Source organism: Polypterus senegalus, chromosome 3 (assembly GCF_016835505.1).
Source record: "Polypterus senegalus isolate Bchr_013 chromosome 3, ASM1683550v1, whole genome shotgun sequence".
NCBI lineage: Eukaryota > Metazoa > Chordata > Cladistia > Polypteriformes > Polypteridae > Polypterus > Polypterus senegalus.
In genome coordinates this window covers 264874430-264894091 of record NC_053156.1, presented here as the reverse complement: position 1 = coordinate 264894091, position 19662 = coordinate 264874430, and the positions used below count along the sequence as shown (strand labels likewise).

General features: G+C 37.7%; 1 protein-coding gene across 2 annotated transcripts in view; it reads right to left on the bottom strand.

The window, feature by feature from the left end:
• Positions 1 to 343: 343 nt before the first annotated feature.
• LOC120526126 overlaps positions 344 to 19662 on the bottom strand; it is a 30706-nt gene continuing 11387 nt past the window's right edge. For both annotated transcript variants that reach the window (XM_039749078.1, XM_039749077.1), the window contains exons 5-12: positions 19256 to 19282; positions 18273 to 18302; positions 14788 to 14823; positions 11506 to 11535; positions 8527 to 8583; positions 6868 to 6892; positions 2349 to 2552; positions 344 to 873 (exon numbers count right to left, since the gene is read on the bottom strand). In XM_039749078.1, coding sequence (XP_039605012.1) covers positions 650 to 873; positions 2349 to 2552; positions 6868 to 6892; positions 8527 to 8583; positions 11506 to 11535; positions 14788 to 14823; positions 18273 to 18302; positions 19256 to 19267 — 618 coding nt within the window. In that variant the 5' untranslated portion in view covers positions 19268 to 19282 and the 3' untranslated portion in view covers positions 344 to 649. The remainder of the gene's footprint in view (positions 874 to 2348; positions 2553 to 6867; positions 6893 to 8526; positions 8584 to 11505; positions 11536 to 14787; positions 14824 to 18272; positions 18303 to 19255; positions 19283 to 19662) is intronic.

Below are 19662 nucleotides of genomic sequence, written 5' to 3'. Positions count from 1 at the left end.
GTCAGTTCACGTGAGCCGCTGAATATGGTTTTATATGTCACTCGCTCGCTTCTAATTGTTTTGCTGCCTTCTTAATTATATAATGCATGTTTTCTTCAGCGCTTTTTGTAACTCTTCCTGGTTTTCTACGTAATGCGTGATTACGTGAGAGGCGTCATGATGTCACACGAAACTCCGCCCCCCACGGCTTTCGAGCTCAACTCAGTCAGTCAGTGAGTCAGTGAGTCAGTCAGTCAGTCAGTCAGTGAGGGCTTTGCCTTTTATTAGTATAGATTTCTACCTAGTAATGAAATACAAATGAATGCATAATGTATCGATATTATTGACAAAATAATTACAGACAGAAGGTTTAAGCAAATCATTTATTTATGCATATTCTGCTGAAGGGATTCATTAGCTGAAGTTTAATGTGCAAACAAAAGAAAAACTAAAGATTCAAGCTATCCCTCTTGAGTAAGTTAGTTTCCTTCTTAGACTCAAGGGTGTCTCGTCCATTTGCCCACCTCCAGATTTTTCAGTTAACAATAACACTACACTATTTGTTCCTCATTTAATTAAAGTGCCTCTGAGAGCTGAAGCTGCTTTTCACCCTCCTCAAGGTTTAAATATAATCTATAATATAAGGGGTCTTAATTTACTCCAAGAAGCATTAACCTTTCAGAGGGCATTCACCTGACACTTTTTCAAGTGCTCCACTTACACTCTGAATTGCTTGTACATTAGTGTTGCAATCATAAAATCCATTTTGCTCATGGAAAAGGCAGTCCACTGTTTCCAGAATATTTGGTTTATCAACATACGTTCTGCTGTCACTAATAACAAGTTTAGGATTTGGTGTGTGGTGCATAACCACTAAGATGACTCTCTTCTCAGCTATGAACAAAAAAGGAAACAACAGATTAATCAACATCAAAACATTTTAGGCATGATTCTTATCATTGATGATATGAATGCTAATGTTATTTTTTCTTGGATATAACCAAAAAGTTAAGTCTTTTAGGTTCCCTGTGATTGCCAGCCCCAGGGAGAGAGAGACTGTTCAGAATTGAGGGAAGGTTAAATGCAGTCAAATGCAGAGAGGTCCTTAAAGAAAACCTGCTGTAGACTGCACACCACCTTAGACTAGATAATGACCTGAAGCATACAGCCAAGACAATGCTGGAATAACTTTAGACAAGTCTCTGACTATCCGTGAGTAGGCCAGGTCTGTGGTGTGACATGAAGATGGCAGTATACAGATGTATCATATCTGATCTAATGGAGTTTGAGAAGATCTTTCAGGAAAAATGGGGTAAGCTACTCAAATACAGGTGTGCAAAGCTTGCAGAAATTACCCAAAAAGCTGTAATTGCTGCCAAAGGGGCTTGTACAAAGTACTAAAATAAGGCTCTGAAAACTTATATGAATGATAGATTTCAGTTTTTGATTTTTATTTTTTTTTTTAAAGTTTAGATAATTTTTTTTTTTTAAGTTTAAACATTTTAAAAGTTTAGATTGATGGGTAAAAATGACAAATGCGCCCGTTTAAAATTAAATCTTTCTTTAAATCTAGTTCTTTTTGCAGAAAGTGAAGGGGTCTGAATACTTTCTAAACCCACTGTATGTATACATTTAATTAAACTGTCAAGTACATAATGTATACATATTTCTGGCCTTGTGCAACTCTTATAGATTAATATACTCACTGTTGGGTATCTGATTAATTAGTTTTAAGCATTTGACACCTTTCATTCTCATTCCTCAAATGTTCCAACAAAATGTCTATCCTGAACCTTTTTAATTATTCACTGTTATTTGTACTGATCCATTTTCTTAAACGCAATGTATTAGTTTCAGTCCAGTATTAGTTTTAATCTGAACTGGCCATTCAAGAATAACTAATCAGCAAACAATACACATAGGACTACACAAAGAAAAAAATAGTGCAGAAGTGGCAAGACTGGTAAACACCACACAGGATATGCCCAGGCTACACCTGGAGTCCAGGACTTCAAGCTGTGTGCTAGTCTATGGACCACTGTCTCACTCCATACAGTATATTGTTCTATTATTATATTGTACATTATCATTCACTGATGTGCTTATCCACATAGAAGCTAAGTGTTACAGATATCAGCAACTGGCACAATCTTGGACACTACAATATACAATTTTGACTGTGTATTATAGTAATTGTCTGCCCATAGAGTGGCATTTTTTTAATGCAAAGATATAAAGACCCCCAGGGATTATTCTTCTTTATCTAGAATTTGCTGGGGTTTTTAGTTTTTCCATTTTCTAGTATTGTTAATTATGTGGCAATGTCATATATTATAGTACAGTTGAAATTTATTAAAATATGTACTTACTAGGTATACCCTCAAGAGCTGCTTTAATATCAGTCCCAATGCGAGAGACAACAGGACAGAAAACCATGAGCATATTGGAAGAAAACATTTCAGCTTTTTTCGTGCTGAGGTTTATTCCCTTGTTGCTTAGTTGTGTTGAGAGTTTTTCCAGAAATTTGGATCCAGAATTCAGAGTCCTGTCAATATTCTGGGTTTCGATTGTTACTGTATAAGTATATAAAAGCAAACATTTACTTGTTAAAATGTAGGCTACAATAACTTAACAATATGTACTGTATTAAAATGATTCTACATATATGGAAATTATGAAACAAGTGTACGACATGACCTTAGATAATATTCTAGTCCAAGTAATAATAAACCCCACAGAATGAAAGCAATATGCATGCACTTATTTTATAGAACATAAAAATTGTACATTGCTGTATTTACTAACACGATGAAAGCACATCCAAAAATAATATGTTGTTGCTTTTTCAAATACTTTTACAATACTTTCACATTAAAACTCAATTAAGTAAATTTAAGTAAGCTGTTACTATATGTAGTATTTTAAAAGATGTTATTTCACTAAAATATTTACTGAGCAAGTTTTATTTATTTATTTTAAATTAAACAGTTCTTAGTGGTCCGGAAGTAAAGCAGTTAAGTGGGCGACAGCATAAGGGTTCATTAATACGGGGGAATACAAACAGTGTGAGTGGAGACCTTTTTAGTACGGCATAAGAGGAGTGCAAATTTAGGAGAACTGATGGAGAAAAGTAAGTTAACCTCATAGAAGGACAAACAGCAGGCAGTTGAGAGGGAGATCAGTACAGGAGCTTAATGGACCAGAAGGTATAAAATAGCTGTAGGAGTTCTTTAATCTGATTTCTTTGGTTTATATTTTTTAGTTTTACCATTTAAGTTAAATCATTTAATTTTAATTAAAAAAGTAAAAGTTAAGGAAGTTTTAGTAATCCTAAAACAGTTTTAATAATGAGGCCAGTGCAATTCAAGTCCTGTTGGATGTTGGACTTTTTAGATGACAGCTTGGAGGAGGCAGTCTTCTAGGAGGATCCAACACCTTGAGCTCCAACTGGAGGAGGAATTGGCTGGCCTGCGTTGTAGTAGAGAATTGGCAGATCTGACCCAAGTGTCCTTTAAAGTGATAGTGTGCAGCCCTAAGGTGGCGTAGGAGGAGATTCCAGACCAGACAGGTACAGATAGGTGAGTAATGGTCACAAGGCGCAAGGTAAAAAGTGCACACTGTCTGGGGGCATGAACCCCAGAATTGAAAGTGTCAAAGCTTTTTCGGCCTTTGCGGAGCTGGACAGTATCTGTGACGATTCTGAGGTGGTAGGCTGGGATGAAGAGCACCAACAGGCCACCTCAAAACCAGTTCCCAGAAAGAGAAAGGTAGTGATAGATGAGGACTCAATCATTAAGGAGATTGAAGCACAGGTTTGCTCCTAAGACAGAGAGTCAGGCATGTTGTGTTGCCTTCCCGGTACATGGGTTGGAGAACCCCTGGAAGGGTGGATAGGCTCTTGGCCACAGTCGGGGTTGGAATAAATAACATACATAAGGGTAGTCTGTCAGTTTTGCCATCAAATTCAAAGAGTTAGGTGCCAGGCTGAGGTGAGCTTTCTTGAGCTGAAAGGCCTGTTTACATCAAAATGTTTTTGACATTGTAGCATACATAGAGATTTATTTGTTGACTACAATAGAAAAACATTTACCTTTATATAAATAAGTAACAAGCCTGCCGACCCCAGAAAGATCATTAAAACAGCAGCCTTTTTAATAATAGTTTAATTGTTCATAAATTCTCATGGTCGTGATCAGTTCTTACAACAGCCTAAGGCTGTTATTTGTGGCCTGGTTAAGTGTACATAGGTATTGTACAGACAGCACATCACATTATTCATTTGCATAGTAAAAATAAATAAGTTATTTATTTTAAAACTCAGTAGTATGACCAATAATTTAAAAATTCAAAGGCACTTTAATATCCATCCACACGGATAGATAAGAGTATCATAGCTGGTCAGAACCCATTCCAGAGAAAATCAGGTGCAAGACAGCAACTTGGCCTAACTGGGTCTCCAATCCATCACAAAGCATATTCAAAAATAATACTGGCCCGTTTTGGACATGCCTAATTACCTTAAAATGCACATCTTTTGGTTGAGTGACTGTAACATCTCTAAACAAAAAATGAACAGAAATGTCTGGAAATAACGCCTAAGACTCTGGAGCATGAGAGTTAAAGTGACAACAAAAATATTTATTTTCAGAAATTTTTGAATTAGTATAGCATAGGTACAGTGGTGTGAAAAACTATTTGCCCTCTTCCTGATTTCTTATTCTTTTGCATGTTTGTCACACAAAATGTTTCTGATCATCAAACACATTTAACCATTAGTCAAATATAACACAAGTAAACACAAAATGCAGTTTTTAAATGATGGTTTTTATTATTTAGGGGGAAAAAAAATCCAAACCTACATGGCCCTGTGTGAAAAAGTAATTGCCCCCTTGTTAAAAAATAACCTAACTGTGGTGCATCACACCTGAGTTCAATTTCCGTAGCCACCCCCAGGCCTGATTACTGCCACACCTGTTTCAATCAAGAAATCACTTAAATAGGAGCTGCCTGACACAGAGAAGTAGACCAAAAGCACCTCAAAAGCTAGACATCATGCCAAGATCCAAAGAAATTCAGGAACAAATGAGAACAGAAGTAATTGAGATCTATCAGTCTGGTAAAGGTTATAAAGCCATTTCTAAAGCTTTGGGACTCCAGCGAACCACAGTGAGAGCCATTATCCACAAATGGCAAAAACATGGAACAGTGGAGAACCTTCCCAGGAGTGGCCGGCCGACCAAAATTACACCAAGAGCGCAGAGACGACTCATCCGAGAGGTCACAAAGACCCCAGGACAACGTCTAAAGAACTGCAGGCCTCACTTGCCTCAATTAAGGTCAGTGTTCACGACTCCACCATAAGAAAGAGACTGCGCAAAAACGGCCTGCATGGCAGATTTCCAAGACGCAAACCACTGTTAAGCAAAAAGAACATTAGGGCTCGTCTCAATTTTGCTAAGAAACATCTCAATGATTGCCAAGACTTTTGGGAAAATACCTTGTGGACTGATGAGACAAAAGTTGAACTTTTGGATGGCAAATGTCCCGTTACATCTGGCGTAAAAGGAACACAGCATTTCAGAAAAGAACATCATACCAACAGTAAAATATGGTGGTGGTAGTGTGATGGTCTGGGGTTGTTTTGCTGCTTCAGGACCTGGAAGGCTTGCTGTGATAGACGGAACCATGAATTCTACTGTCTACCAAAAAATCCTGAAGGGGAATGTCCGGCCATTTGTTCGTCAACTCAAGCTGAAGCGATCTTGGGTGCTGCAACAGGACAATGACCCAAAACACACCAGCAAATCCACCTCTGAATGGCTGAAGAAAAACAAAATGAAGACTTTGGAGTGGCCTAGTCAAAGTCCTGACCTGAATCCAATTGAGATGCTATGGCATGACCTTAAAAAGGCGGTTCATGCTAGAAAACCCTCAAATAAAGCTGAATTACAACAATTCTGCAAAGATGAGTGGGCCAAAATTCCTCCAGAGCGCAGTAAAAGACTCATTGCAAGTTATCACAAATGCTTGATTGCAGTTATTGCTGCTTAGGGTGGCCCAACCAGTTATTAGGTTCAGGGGGCAATTACTTTTTCACACAGGGCCATGTAGGTTTGGATTTTTTTTTCTCCCTAAATAATAAAAACCATCATTTAAAAACTGCATTTTGTGTTTACTTGTGTTATATTTGACTAATGGTTAAATGTGTTTGATGATCAGAAACATTTTGTGTGACAAACCTGCAAAAGAATAAGAAATCAGGAAGGGGGCAAATAGTTTTTCACACCACTGTATCTCCCATATCACCTGCACTCAGTGACCCACAAAACATACAAAGTGTCTAATAAACACTTAGCATTCATACTGAATGGCTAAATGTAATAAAATGTAAAACAACAAATAATGTGTTTGTGTGTGTTCGTGTGTCTGTGTTAACAAATACAGTATTTAGTAAAGTATATTTTTATATATTGCATGTAATTATACATATATACCATATATATACTTGAGTGCTATTTTATTATGTGTCTTATGTTGGTAATGTATTATTGTTCTGAAAAAAAAATACTATATGCACATAAAAATACATTTGAAATTGAAATTGAGCAACGCACTCTATATTTACCATATGTTTCCTTACAGACAAATTATGTGATCTTTTTAAATATAGAAATACAGACTACTTACAATTATCAAAAAAATAAAAGTACAATAGAGAAATATAATTTCAGAGATTCATATACTGTATTTGTAATTCATGCAGTTCAGACACCTTGCTTGTGGATTACTTGTGACTCATTTTCAGAATTTTTTATAAATTTATGAAATTAACATATAATAGATTGACAAGCCATATGATATGCTTGTTACTTAGTATGCGATACAAACCTTGTCTAGAATATGACCACAGTCCCTGGATAAAAAAAAAAAAAAAGATAATCATATACAACATTCAGCTATGGAATGCTTTTGTTGCTACATTGACCTTTCAATATTTTTTAAAAATTACTATGAAAGAAGACAGTTTATACAGTTACTAATGATATAGTTCATTTTTATGAAGTAGTTGTACCGATGTAAAAAAGAGAAACCCACTGTTAAAAAAATGTGCAGAGAGTTTCCAGAAAGCACATGGGAGACTCTGAAGTCAGCCGGAAGAAGGAAGAAGGTTCAATAGTCTGATGAGGCATAAATTGAGCTGTTTGGCCATCAGACTAAAGTTGTGTTTTCACTGCACATTATCAAACGGCCACCATCCCCACACCCTGAAACGTAGTCATGTCAACATCATTTTGTGGGAATGCTTATGAACTGCAGGCCCTGGAAAGCATTTGATTGCAGAGGGTAAAATAATGCAGCAAAACACAAGAATATCCTACAGAAAAAGCTGATGAAGTCTTCAGGAAACCTGTAACTTGGGAGAAGATTAATTTTCCAGCAAGAAAACATCCCCAAGCATAAAGCCAAAGCTACAGAGGAATGACTTAAAAACCACAATATTCGTATTCTGGTGTGGCCAAGTCAGAATCCAGATCTCAATACAAGTTAGAAGTTAGAAAACGCTGTTCACTCAGGATCAACTTGCAACCTGACAGGATTGTTTGGATTTTTTGGATGTTTGGATTTGATTAGATTTGCAAATTAGAGTTTGGAAGAAGTACAGTGTCCAGATGTGCAACACTGATGTGAATCTGAAACCACAGGCTCAAGGCTGTCATGGCTGCAAAAGGTGTATCTGCTAAATACTGACATTAAGGGTGAATACTTACGTGATCATTTATTTTATGTTTTATATTTGTAATTAATTTACAAATCATGTTGCTATATGTCCTCAGTATATGAATTGTGGCGGATGGCCGAGACCCATGCTTGGCCAGGACGCCCCTTTGACACTGGATTTCGGGGTGTAGCCATAGAGTGCACACTACGTACCTTGGAACACTTGGTGGCAGCCCCCCTGGGTTGCATCGGGGCCACAATTGTGGAGCACCAGAGCTCATCCTTGTTGGGCTCCGTAGTCACCGCCAAGGGAAGCTACACGGCTTCCTGAACCTGTGTGGGCTGTAACGCAGCCACACCCGGAAGTGCAGCCTTAATTAGGTTAATTATCACCTTAATAAACACTTCCTAATTAATAAGCACCTAATTATCACCTTAATAAGCAATTCCAGGTGGGCTATAAGAACAGCCTGCAGCCACTACTCGATGCACCAGAGTCGGGAGATGGAGGACAAAGCTGCCTGGGAGGAGTGGTGGAAGAAGAGTGCGATTTTTGGGTGTTTTGTTTTCTGTGTGTTTTGGGGACTGTGTAGGGCCTGTGGGACATGGGCTGAAGAATATAAATAAATCTTTTATTTTCATTTTCACCTGTGCCTCCACCTGCCTGAGAGTGCTTATTCCACAGAATGCATATGCAACACTACATGCAATCAATGTTGCCAACATCCGTCAGAATGGAGAAGGCAAAAAATGAAACTTTACTTTTTAAAACCCTAATAAACAATGTCCCAATGCTATAGAAATATTGAGAAAAATATTTTTTCTTACCTTTGATATCAATGGCTGCTTTAGATTTGTTGGCCATGTATGATGTGTATTTAATTTCTGTAAAATGAATTTCTAAATTAGTAAACTTGTCACTTGAATACATCCACAAACGTTTGTGTTTACTGCTGTTTGCAATGCCCTGTACTGTACCACTACACTGTTGTTCTTGTTTTTTGACTTTCTTACTGAACCTATTATAACTCTTTGCTTATTTGTTTGTTTGTTTTATGAAGCTTTGGTTTATTTAAATTATGAACATACCATTTTGGTTTTCTGTTGTGTTTATGAAAACTGCAATTTCATTTCTACATGACATCCTACTCTCACATGAACAGTCATCCTTACTACTGTAGTGCACAAGGGCATAATAATTTTGATTAGTTAAAACTATTCATAATTATACAGAATTAACACAATAAATGTATTAACAGATACTGTATGCTTAACTTTTTGAAAAAAAAAAAAAAACAAATACAGGAGATTCTGAAAAATAAGCAAGGTCTGAGAACTACTTGTTGTGTGTTATCTGCTTGATCCAAAATCTGGAAGATCACTTGCACTACTTGAGTAGCTATCCAACAGTATATTAATTTACCTTAGAAAAGATGTATCCATTTCATTTTTTTTATACATTTTCACTTTTGTAATTAATATTATAGTGGCTTTAAGCTATAAACATGAAAAGGAAAAAGACTAGTAGCTTAGAAATTAACATACACTTAATATTACAATATACATAAGATCCTGTAAGAAAGGACAGAGCACACTTTTTTTCGTAGGAGACTGTGTTCTGTAATGTGAGTAGTGATATCCTTTACATGTCCTACAACTCTCTGATGGCCAGTGAAATCTTCTATGCTATTATTTGCTTGGTTGCCAACATCACTTCAAGAGAGGCCCACCGAATAAACAAGCTGATTAAGAAGGCAGGCTCAGTTATGGGATGCACTAAAGACCTGCTGGAGGTAGCATAGGAGAGAAAGATTATGGACAATGCTGTGTTCTCTCTGTGACACTATCATTAAGAACTTTCCACCGAATTATTCAGAAGAAATGTGTTAAAAAACACTATGGGGGCTCCCTCATACATGTGGCAACACACCTTTTCAATGCCTCACTGTGACTGCTCTTTTATCTTTTGCCAAGTCTAACCAGTTAGAGCAGGTGATGGAATGGTTCTTATGGATGATGCTGCAGTTGTGACCAACTGGCTACTTTGAGAAGCTGTTTAAAGCTAATCCTCCAACTTGGACGATGGGCATCTCTTGGTCCACGGTTCTTGAGGTTGATCCTCCAATTAGCTGTGAACCACCCAATCTCACTGAGATTGCACAGGTGGTGAATCAGCTGAGGGTAGGGAAGGCTGCAGGGATCTGTGTTATCCGGAGTTAACTTCACCAGTCTGGCGGTAAAGCTGTCCTTCTGGCATTGCTACCAATCTTTGCTTCCATTTGGGAGACTGTTGTCATCCCAACTGACTGGAAAAAGGGACTTGTCGTAACAGGATTGTGGTAACAACAGTAGGATAACATTCCTCTCAGTGCAGGGTAATGTCATCACTAGGGTCATAAATAATAGGATCCCTGATCACTTGCTTACCTACCAGCGACCAGAGCAGTGTTACACCTAAGAAGTCTACCATTGACTGCATCCTGGAACTGAGGGTTCTCATCAAGCACAAACATGAATATTGGCCGAGTTTCTTTGCAACTTTTATCAATTTTCTTAAAGTATTTGACTCAGTTGATCAAGTTGCCCTGTGGGACATCCTCAGACTTAACGGGATCCCCCCCCTTAAAGTTGCTGAATGTCATGGTCAGCCTGTACACTGGTACTGTGAGTGCTGTGCAGAGTGGAGACAGAACCTTTGCATTCTTCAAAGTTGATTCTGAGGTTCATCAGGGGTGTGTTCTTGCTTATACCCTATTCAATGCTTGCATGGACTGGGTATTGGGCAGGATTGTGGGGACCAGCTGCTGTGGAGCATCTGTTAGAAAAGAAAGATTCACTGATCTTGACTTTTTTGACAATGCTGTAAACAATAGAGGTTCTGATATGGGCTCTTGAGAGACTGAGCGAGAAGTCCAAGTGTCTGGGCTTGTGAATGTCCTGGATAAAAACCAAGATCCAGGCCTTTAATGACCTCATGGGCACAATCATCAGCGGTGTATCTGTATGAATAGAGAATGTCAACTGTGTCAAGAGGTTTCTTATCTCTGCAGTGACATTCATGTCTCTGGAGACTCTTCCTATAAAGTCAGTAGACAGATTTGGAGAGCATTGGGTAGGGGGTTCATGTTACTGGAAAGGTGTATGTGGCACTCTTGATATCTTTACATGAGGACGAAGGTCCAAGTCTTTAGAGTCCTGGTGCTTCCAGTTTTGCTATATGGTTGCAGGACATAGATACTTTCCAGTGACCTGAGACAAAGACTGGACTGTGTTTTATTTAGAGAATCTTTGGGTACCATTGGTTTGACTTTGTACCAAATGAACAGTTGCTTATGGAGTCCCAAATGAGGCACGTTACCTACACTGTGAGGGAGCATCAGTTTCTGCACTACAGCCATGTGCTGTGATTCCCTGAGAGTGATCCAGCTCACAGGATCCTGATTGCTGAGGACCCAAGTGGCTGGACTAGGCCAAGGGGACGCCCACGTAACACCTGGCTGTGGCAGATAAACGGCTATTTCTGGAGGGTGGGCCTGGACCATGTGTTTGAATCGGAAGTTGCCAATTGTGTTTCGTTGTATGGTGGGTATGGCAACGTGCTGTATCAGCACATGCTCCCCCACCTGACCTGACAAGTGTAATGTTTTCATCTTTTTTGTAATTCTTGTGTGGGAGATTTTGGTGTTTGTTATAAAACTCTCAAACTACTGCAAACAGCTGCTTCCCTTTTCATTTATCTATCTGTCATGGTAACACGATTTCTTTGAAAATGTCTAATATGTAAAATGTTTGAGACAGATACATTACCCACAGCAGGAAGAGAACAATTCCAATAATCTGAAAGGCAAACAGAAATAATGAAAATTGTGCAAGTCAAATAGCAATGGAAATACAATGATTTTCCAGGTTTTTCATCTGATCATTCTTGTATATCCATTTAAGTGTGTATAGTGATCAAATGCCTAGTCTGCCAAAAAACAGAAGATATGTAAGGCAAGAATATGGGCTGGAGCAAATATAGTTTATTCCAAAGTACATACAAACATTAATCCTGGGTCATATTAGGGAGGTTACCTATCCACCTTTTAAATGGAAATGCTTGTGGAGACAGAACAATAGCACAGAATCAGGATATACTGTATGTGTTCAAGGAGGGATATAAGATAAGATCTCAATGGATATGGAAAAGCAACTAATCATGCCATTCTCATTAGACATAGGTCACTAGTGTGTCACACAACTCATAATTGGAAATAGCACCATGCAAAGGACATTTACAACGGCACCACATAACAAATAATAATAATAATAATAATACATTTTATTTATATAAATAAATGCTCAAGGTGCTTAAAACAAAATGATACAAATAGTTTCTGCATAGAACAATAAGCAAATGAACACAGAATATACAAAAGCAATAAATAGAATTAAAGAAAGAATAAACCAGAGTATAATACTAAATTCAATGGTAGAAGAAATGTCTGAACAAATCCCATAATGTATGATATAACACATACATAAATTATCCTGAGCATATGGACATAAAGGCAAACTGAAAGAAGGGGCAGAGAGTTAGGTTAAGGTAAAAGCCTTCCTGAACAGATGACTTTTAAGTTGTTTTTTAAAAGAATGATTTGGAGTCAGCTGATCTAATTAATTTAGCGGGGTCATTCCAAAATCTGGGTGGTATACAGCTGAAGGTCCTTTCACTCTTAGAGTGCAGGTCAGTGTGGGGCACAACAAGAGTGCCAGAATCAGAGGACCTCAGTGGGTGAGAACAGGAGCATACAGGTCAGTGCTGTAGTTTAGTGCAAGGCCACTTAAAGCTTTGCTAGTTATTAATAGAATTTTACATTCAGCCCTATAAAACACAGGGAGCCAGTGAGAAGCAGGATGAGTGTGATGTGCTCGCTGTTGCTGGTTCATGTAAGGACTCTTGCAGCAGAGTTTGGAATGACCTAGAGATGAGATATAAGATTTGAAGGGGCACCTATCATTAGGGAGTTATGATGTGGGACATGATGAAAGCATGGACAAGTTTCTCAACTTTAGAAAAGGAGACAAAACAGTGATCATAAGATATGTTATGTAGGTGCAAAGCAGAACATTTATTAATGTGGTTTATATGGGTGTAGTAGGGAAGGGAGGAATCAAAAAATACACCAAGATTCCATTCATTAGAAGAAGGTCTGATTAGATCACCGTCAACAAAGGGTCGAGGGCCTTTGGGAGGTTGCTGTTTAAGGCCTCTAGATACAACTCAGAAAAGAGAGTAGGGAAACACTAGTAATCTGCAAGTTATGGAAGGTAGCAGGTACAGTATCTCAGAAGCAAATGTGGGTATGTGATACTATACCTATAGTCTACAGCTGAGGCATCTGGGGTTGTCAGAGGGTGTTCTACGAAGATGGTCTAAGGAAATGGCTTCCACTTGTTATACCAGGCTGAATCTGAATTATGGAGGAGAGCTGGAGCAAAGGTCTAAGTAACAGGATGGTAATTCTACCAAGGAGACACTGGAAAAATACAGAAAGCATTTCCAGTTCAGATGTTATTTTGACCTAGTCCTGCAATTAAAGTATTTGTCTTTTTGTTGAAAACCTTGTTTTCTTCCCTTTGTTTTGCTCTTTCCATCTATCCATCCATCCTCTTCCACTTATCCGAGGAAAGGTCACGGGGACAGCAGCTTGAGCAGAGAGGCCCAGACTTCCCTCTCCCTAGCCACTTCTTCTAGCTCTCCAGGAGAATCCCAAGGCATTCCCAGGCCAGCCGGGAGACATAGTCCCTCCAGCATGTCCTGGGTCTTCCCCGGGGCCTTCTCCCGGTTGGACGTGCCCGGAACACCTCACCAGGGAGGCGTCCAGGAGGCATCCTGATCAGATGCCCGAGCCACCTCATCTGACTCCTCTCGATGAGGAGGAGCAACAGCTCTACTCTGAGCACCTCTCGGATGACTGAGCTTCTCACCCTGTTTCAAGGGAAAGCTCAGACACCCTGCGGAGGAAACTCATTTCAGCCGCTTGTATTCGCGATCTCGTTCTTTCGGTCACTACCCATAGCTCATGACCATAGGCGAGGGTAGGAACGTAGATCGACTGGTAAATTGAGAGCCTTGCCTTACGGCTCAGCTCCTTTTTCACCATGACAGACAGATGCAGAGCCCGCATCACTGAGGACGCCCCACCAATCCGCCTGTCGATCTCACGCTCCACTCTTTCCTCACTCATAAACAAGACCCCGAGATACTCTTTCCTTATTTTTTTTTTTTTTTTTAATCTTAAACCATTTACTTATTTTTTTCCAAGTGGGAGCCTCTCCCAGAAGGCACTCTTTTCAGGTTTATCTTCAAGGTATGTGATATTTATTTTAAGAAAAGCAGAATCTGCCATAGAGTCTATATGGTGCGTAGGTTTCATTAGTTTTAACATCTACAGGGGTACCTCCTGGGTGAGTTCTCTCTCTTTCGCTGGGTTCACATCGGTTTCTGTGGACTCTGGGGTTCCTCTAGCACCACAAATACATAGTCAGAGTGGCAAATTTGCCCACTGTGAATGTATGAATGAGTGTGTAATGCCCTGGCTCCCTGTGCGTGATGTTGCTAGGAAAAGCCTAAACTCCCTGGAAATCTGACTAGGGTCAAGCAAGTTCTAAATTGGAAGGGGTAGATGAAGAATATACAGTAAATAGTTGTTCAAGTCTCATCTGAACAATACACATATGCCCTCAATTATATTCGCTACTGATCTGTTTCTATTTAGTTTATTTTATCGACCCTAACAAAATGGATGGAAGGTTGATTTTGTATCTGTGAGTTTTAGATAAACAGTAAGTAAGAAATTAAGCTGTTCCATACAAAAAAACTGCTTTAATTTATATTTTGCACACATTCAGTGAATGTATTTATTTCTTTTTAAAAATCACCTTCTCATTGCAAAGATAAAATTTGTACAGTGAAAATCTGTACAAAACATACTAAACCTGTACATTTACACTACTGTATTTTGTTAAAATCAGCTTCTGCTCATTAAATTTAGATTAGGGGTTAGAAATAAGAAAAAAAAACTATCAAATTAAATTAAGATTTACCTCTAATACCAACATGATGATTATCAGTTCAAAATCCTGTGGAAAACAATAAGAAAAATGTCATATTTGTTGTAAACTATGTAATAATTTCATAGTATTACAGTGGAACTTCAAGATTAGTGTAATCTTATGTTTTTCTTCCCCAGTAGAAAATACATATGGCATCTTTATACCATAACAAAATCATTTCTGTTTTATAGCAAGCCTTCCTTTCTGAGAACACAAACAATTCCAAAAACATATTAAAGCCCATTGCATTACGCTGTAAAAGAAACATTAAAGTTTTAGTTTATCTACTTGTTAGCCAGTCATTGGTAAACAGTACTTTCAGAGCTTGTAATAAGTAAGACATCTACTATAAACAGACCGTGTCATGCAGGCAGTTCATCCCTGGGACAAAAAGGGGACGCTGACACCAACAGGATTTTCTCTTTCCCCCACTGAATCAACAGGTCACCTACGAGTGACTCCTAGCAGCACCCACAATGCTCAGAGGAGATCCCTCTTCCAGCACCAGAGATATAAAATGGGGCCACCCAAGGAACGTGGAGTCATGGTTTGACCTGGTTTAGAGAAGCACAGAGCTCCAACTCTATATCCAACTATAGTGATAAAGATGAGGGTACAACGAGCCATGTTTATTTTTTGTTTTTGAAGCTGCGCTGCTGTCTTTTTTGTTGAATTGAATTGCATTATTGAAAATGGATGGATGGAAGTATGAATGAAAGGATAGATGAAAGTATTATTTCTGTTTTCAGTTAGCAAAGTTAGAGATATGTAAGTACTGTATATATTGTACTTTTCTGATAAACACAAATGTTTATTAACTAGTCTTTAGCATATCCGTGTCACAATACATGCAGTAATTTTTCTTTATTGTTTATTTGCATAGAGCCCCTTAACTGATTAATGCTGTTGTTTCTGGTTTTGTGAAACACATAGTCCCTTTTAGAATTTTATAAACTTTAGTGAATCTTTGAAAAATTTTATAGTACAATAGCGCAGTTGTATCAATTATACTATACAATACCTCAGTTATCATCCACATCCGACCCATGCCAAATGTCCCTCAAACATATCAAAAAGTTTGGAATAGCAGAAAAGACAGGTATAAGATCATTCTGGGGACTGAAAAGGATCAAATATTTCTAAGATGTATCACCATTGTTTTGGTTTTTTTTTTCAAAGTCTGATAATAAGAAACGTTCTTAAGCCATTGACAATAGAGGGAAGGAGATTTGGGATTCTTCCATCTATTAGAAGTAGGTATAAACCGAACAATGGATGGCCTCCACATAAGAATTAAAAATAAGGAAAGAGTTTATCTCACATAACTCCAAAGAGAAAGGTGAGATCATTAAAGTGAAAACCTGCACAAAACAGGATTACGTCACATCCCCAAACCAATAATGATACTTCATATTATTTGACTATGTATATTAAAAAGCAAGGAAGACAGAAGCTGTGTGGCAAGTTAATAAGACTTGCTGATCATGCTGCCTAAGAGTGGCAACATGTCGTAAGAAGTTCACTGTACTCTGTACATGTGACAATATTGACCCTATGAATCTATGAACTATGAGCAGTCATTATTTTAAGTGTGGAAGATTATGGAAGAATAATTTTAGGGTAACATAGCATTCATCTTAAAGAAATAGCATAAAGGGTTAATACATGTCAGACCCCTGGTCAGGCATATCAGAAAACCAGATAAAGGTGAAGTGAACAACAAAAGCAAGACTGTACCAGGAGAGGTTTGATGTAATACACCACATGTATGATTAAGTCAGCAGCAGATGTCCTGTAAATAATAAAACTGGACAGTTGGCACATACATGGAGATTTCATGGGTAATGTGTAAACTAAGAGATATTGAAGAAACTAAGAGATATTGGAGAAAGACTCCCTGCGTGGAATTTACATGTTCTCCCCGTGTCAGCGTGGGTTTCCTTCGGTGCTCCGGTTTCCTCCCACAGTCCAAAGATATGCAGGTTAGGTGCATTGGCGATCCTAAATTGTCTCTAGTGTGTGCTTGGTGTGTGTGTGCCCTGTGGTGGGCTGGCGCCCTGCCCAGGGTTTGTTTCCTGCCTTGCACCCTGTGTTGGCTTGGATTGGCTCCAGCAGACCCCCATGACCCTGTGTTAGGTTATAGCGGGTTGGATAATTGATTGATGGATGAACTTTTATTTTAGGCTGGTTGTGCGCTATACTAAACACCTTATACCTTTTAACCAATCAGAGTATGATGTGTAAGCATTAATCCACACTGTTATGTAAATTCAGTTGTCAAGAAGTATGAGCTTCTTTTATTCTATTAACATTCTGACTATGCTGTAACAGACTGCTTTTAAAGAATGCTCCCTCCAAGGCTTTTTTCCGAGGAGTAATTAAAAGATACAATGAACAGCTTTTCTCCTGCTTGATTATTAATTTGTCCTATTAGAAGGTGTCTCTTTCTTTAATTACAATGTTGATTTCTGTCATAAGAGCTAATAATTCAGCTTTATTTAATGCCTGGAGTATGTTCCTGAATATTAAATGTATACATACTTAAATTCTAAAAGCACATTTCTCTCCTTCAGTAAAGCTGTAGGTCCACTGGTAGCAGCTGTGATATATTACATATATATATATATATATATATATATTTATATATATATATATGTGATTATGTGTGATGCTGTCCAGTGGCTCTCACAAGTATCAGTTTGCCATTCAAAGCCTTCAAAGTCACTTCAATAGCGCAGCGGCACAGTCTCTTTGTCTATGCCAGCCGGTGCTATGACTTCCTAACACACAGATGATGCCAGTAATAAACATGGGTCGTCAGAACTCATTCTAACTCTTCACTGGTTGGAAGGGATTATCTACGCTGTGCTAGCCTCTCATGTCCATTCATCTACAAATGCAGATCTTGGCTCATTGTTGAGGCAGTTCTGTGAAAGAGAGGAGCAAATGTTACTTGTGTCAAGACTGTTTGAGAATGTGCTAAACCAAAGCACAAATGGAAATGGTGGAAAAATAACTTCACTTAACTTTCTCCCATTTATACAATTTCCCATTTTTAATCTGTTTCACCCATTACCAAACATCATGCTCAGCGATAGAATAGATATGTAATGGGTGACCACCAATACCCCCACAAAATCCAGTTACCTTAAGAAAGTGTAGAGTTATGGGTATTAATTAATTTAAAATTGGAATTTGATAATCGTGTATTTAACAGTGCTTACATTAAAAAGAAAACCATATGAATTGAAAATGTCATATCCTTCCTTTCAAAAAGTAAAATGCAGATTGCTAGTTTATAAAATTGAACATTATGAGTAGGAGGCTAACTAATTAAGCAAGAAATTTTTAAAAAGATCAAGGAGCCCTGTCTTAACCAGTTAAAAATTCACCAAGAATTAAAAAGCTGAGAAATAGTGTTAGTAATGAGTAGCAGCAATAGTAAAAATAACTTGTAATAACAAAACTTAAGTTACCGGAAGACATATCATGATTATTGTAAGGACCTGAAACAGAAAAAGAAATCCTTATCAGCCTTCATCTGCTATTTCATTTTCAAAACTGAATGAAAGGAATGATTTAATATTTACTAAAATAAAAACATTAACATGAAATACTGGGAATAAATTAGTGTATTTCTAAACATATGTAAAATAGAACAGAATACAAAAAATGTGCAAGGTAAAAAAAGAAAAAAAAGATCAAATAAATGAAAGATACAACAAAAAATAAAAGTAATAAAAAAGTAGGAATTAGCATAGAATGCCCTAATTTGGGATGTTCATAAGAAATGTAATAGTTTACTTCATGAGGTAGAAGTACTTTGGCAAATAAGGCAGCAACTTGTAAATACGTTTATACTTCACTGTCTTTCCCACCAGACTACATTGCTAACTAACAAGCTGATAAATCACTAGAAAAAAAGTAATTTCTATTAAAAATCAAGAAATCTGGGCCTTGTTCAATTTTAATGGTATCATGATGGAACAGAGGCCATGATACTGCCATATACTGTAGGTCTGGGATTCTGATTCCTAGCATAGACACAGTTACTCACTCTCTGTGTACAGTTTTCCTAAAAGGTCTGACTTGGTGAGTCCTGCGATGGACTGGCACCTTGCCCAGGGTTGGTTTCTTCTTTACACATGATACTGCCAGGATAGGCTCTTGTTTCCATGACCTTGCACTAGACTAAGCGAGACCTGTAATAATTAGTTCACAACTGAAACTTAATACAGGAACAGTTCTGGCTGTCAGTTATACTGATTTAAATTTGGCATTATATTACATTTATGTAAAAGTTAAAGTATGACTGTGATCAATGGCTCAAAATGAATACAGTGGGCCATCAAAGCATGTGTGTGATCTTACAAAGCGTAGCACTAGATAATGATAAAGAATTTCTGAGGTTGCCATGATGCTATTTGAGAGAAAGAAATAAACTTTAGAAATACATTACCAGAGAACACATGACTCCGAGAAATTTCTGAAAGATATAAAAACATCACATTAAATGGGAAATAATTGAATATTGCAATGCTCTACTTGACTTATTAAACAACAATTCAAAGAAATTATGGAAAATGCTAGTTATAGGCAGACCACCTATATTAAGTCTTATACTCACAGTACTAAAGCCATTAATTTCTAAAATATTAGTGTTTATAATATTTTAAGAAGAATTGCCAGCTGATAATATAAATGTAAGATGTGTATAGATTATGACTGGGTTTTCTTTCACCAGCAGAGATATACAGAACACTGTAGAAAATATTCTACTTTTAGAATGCACCTTGTGTCAGTCCAGATTGTGAACAAATTTTAAAACAATATGAGCCATTTGTCCATCTATATACAGCAATCCCT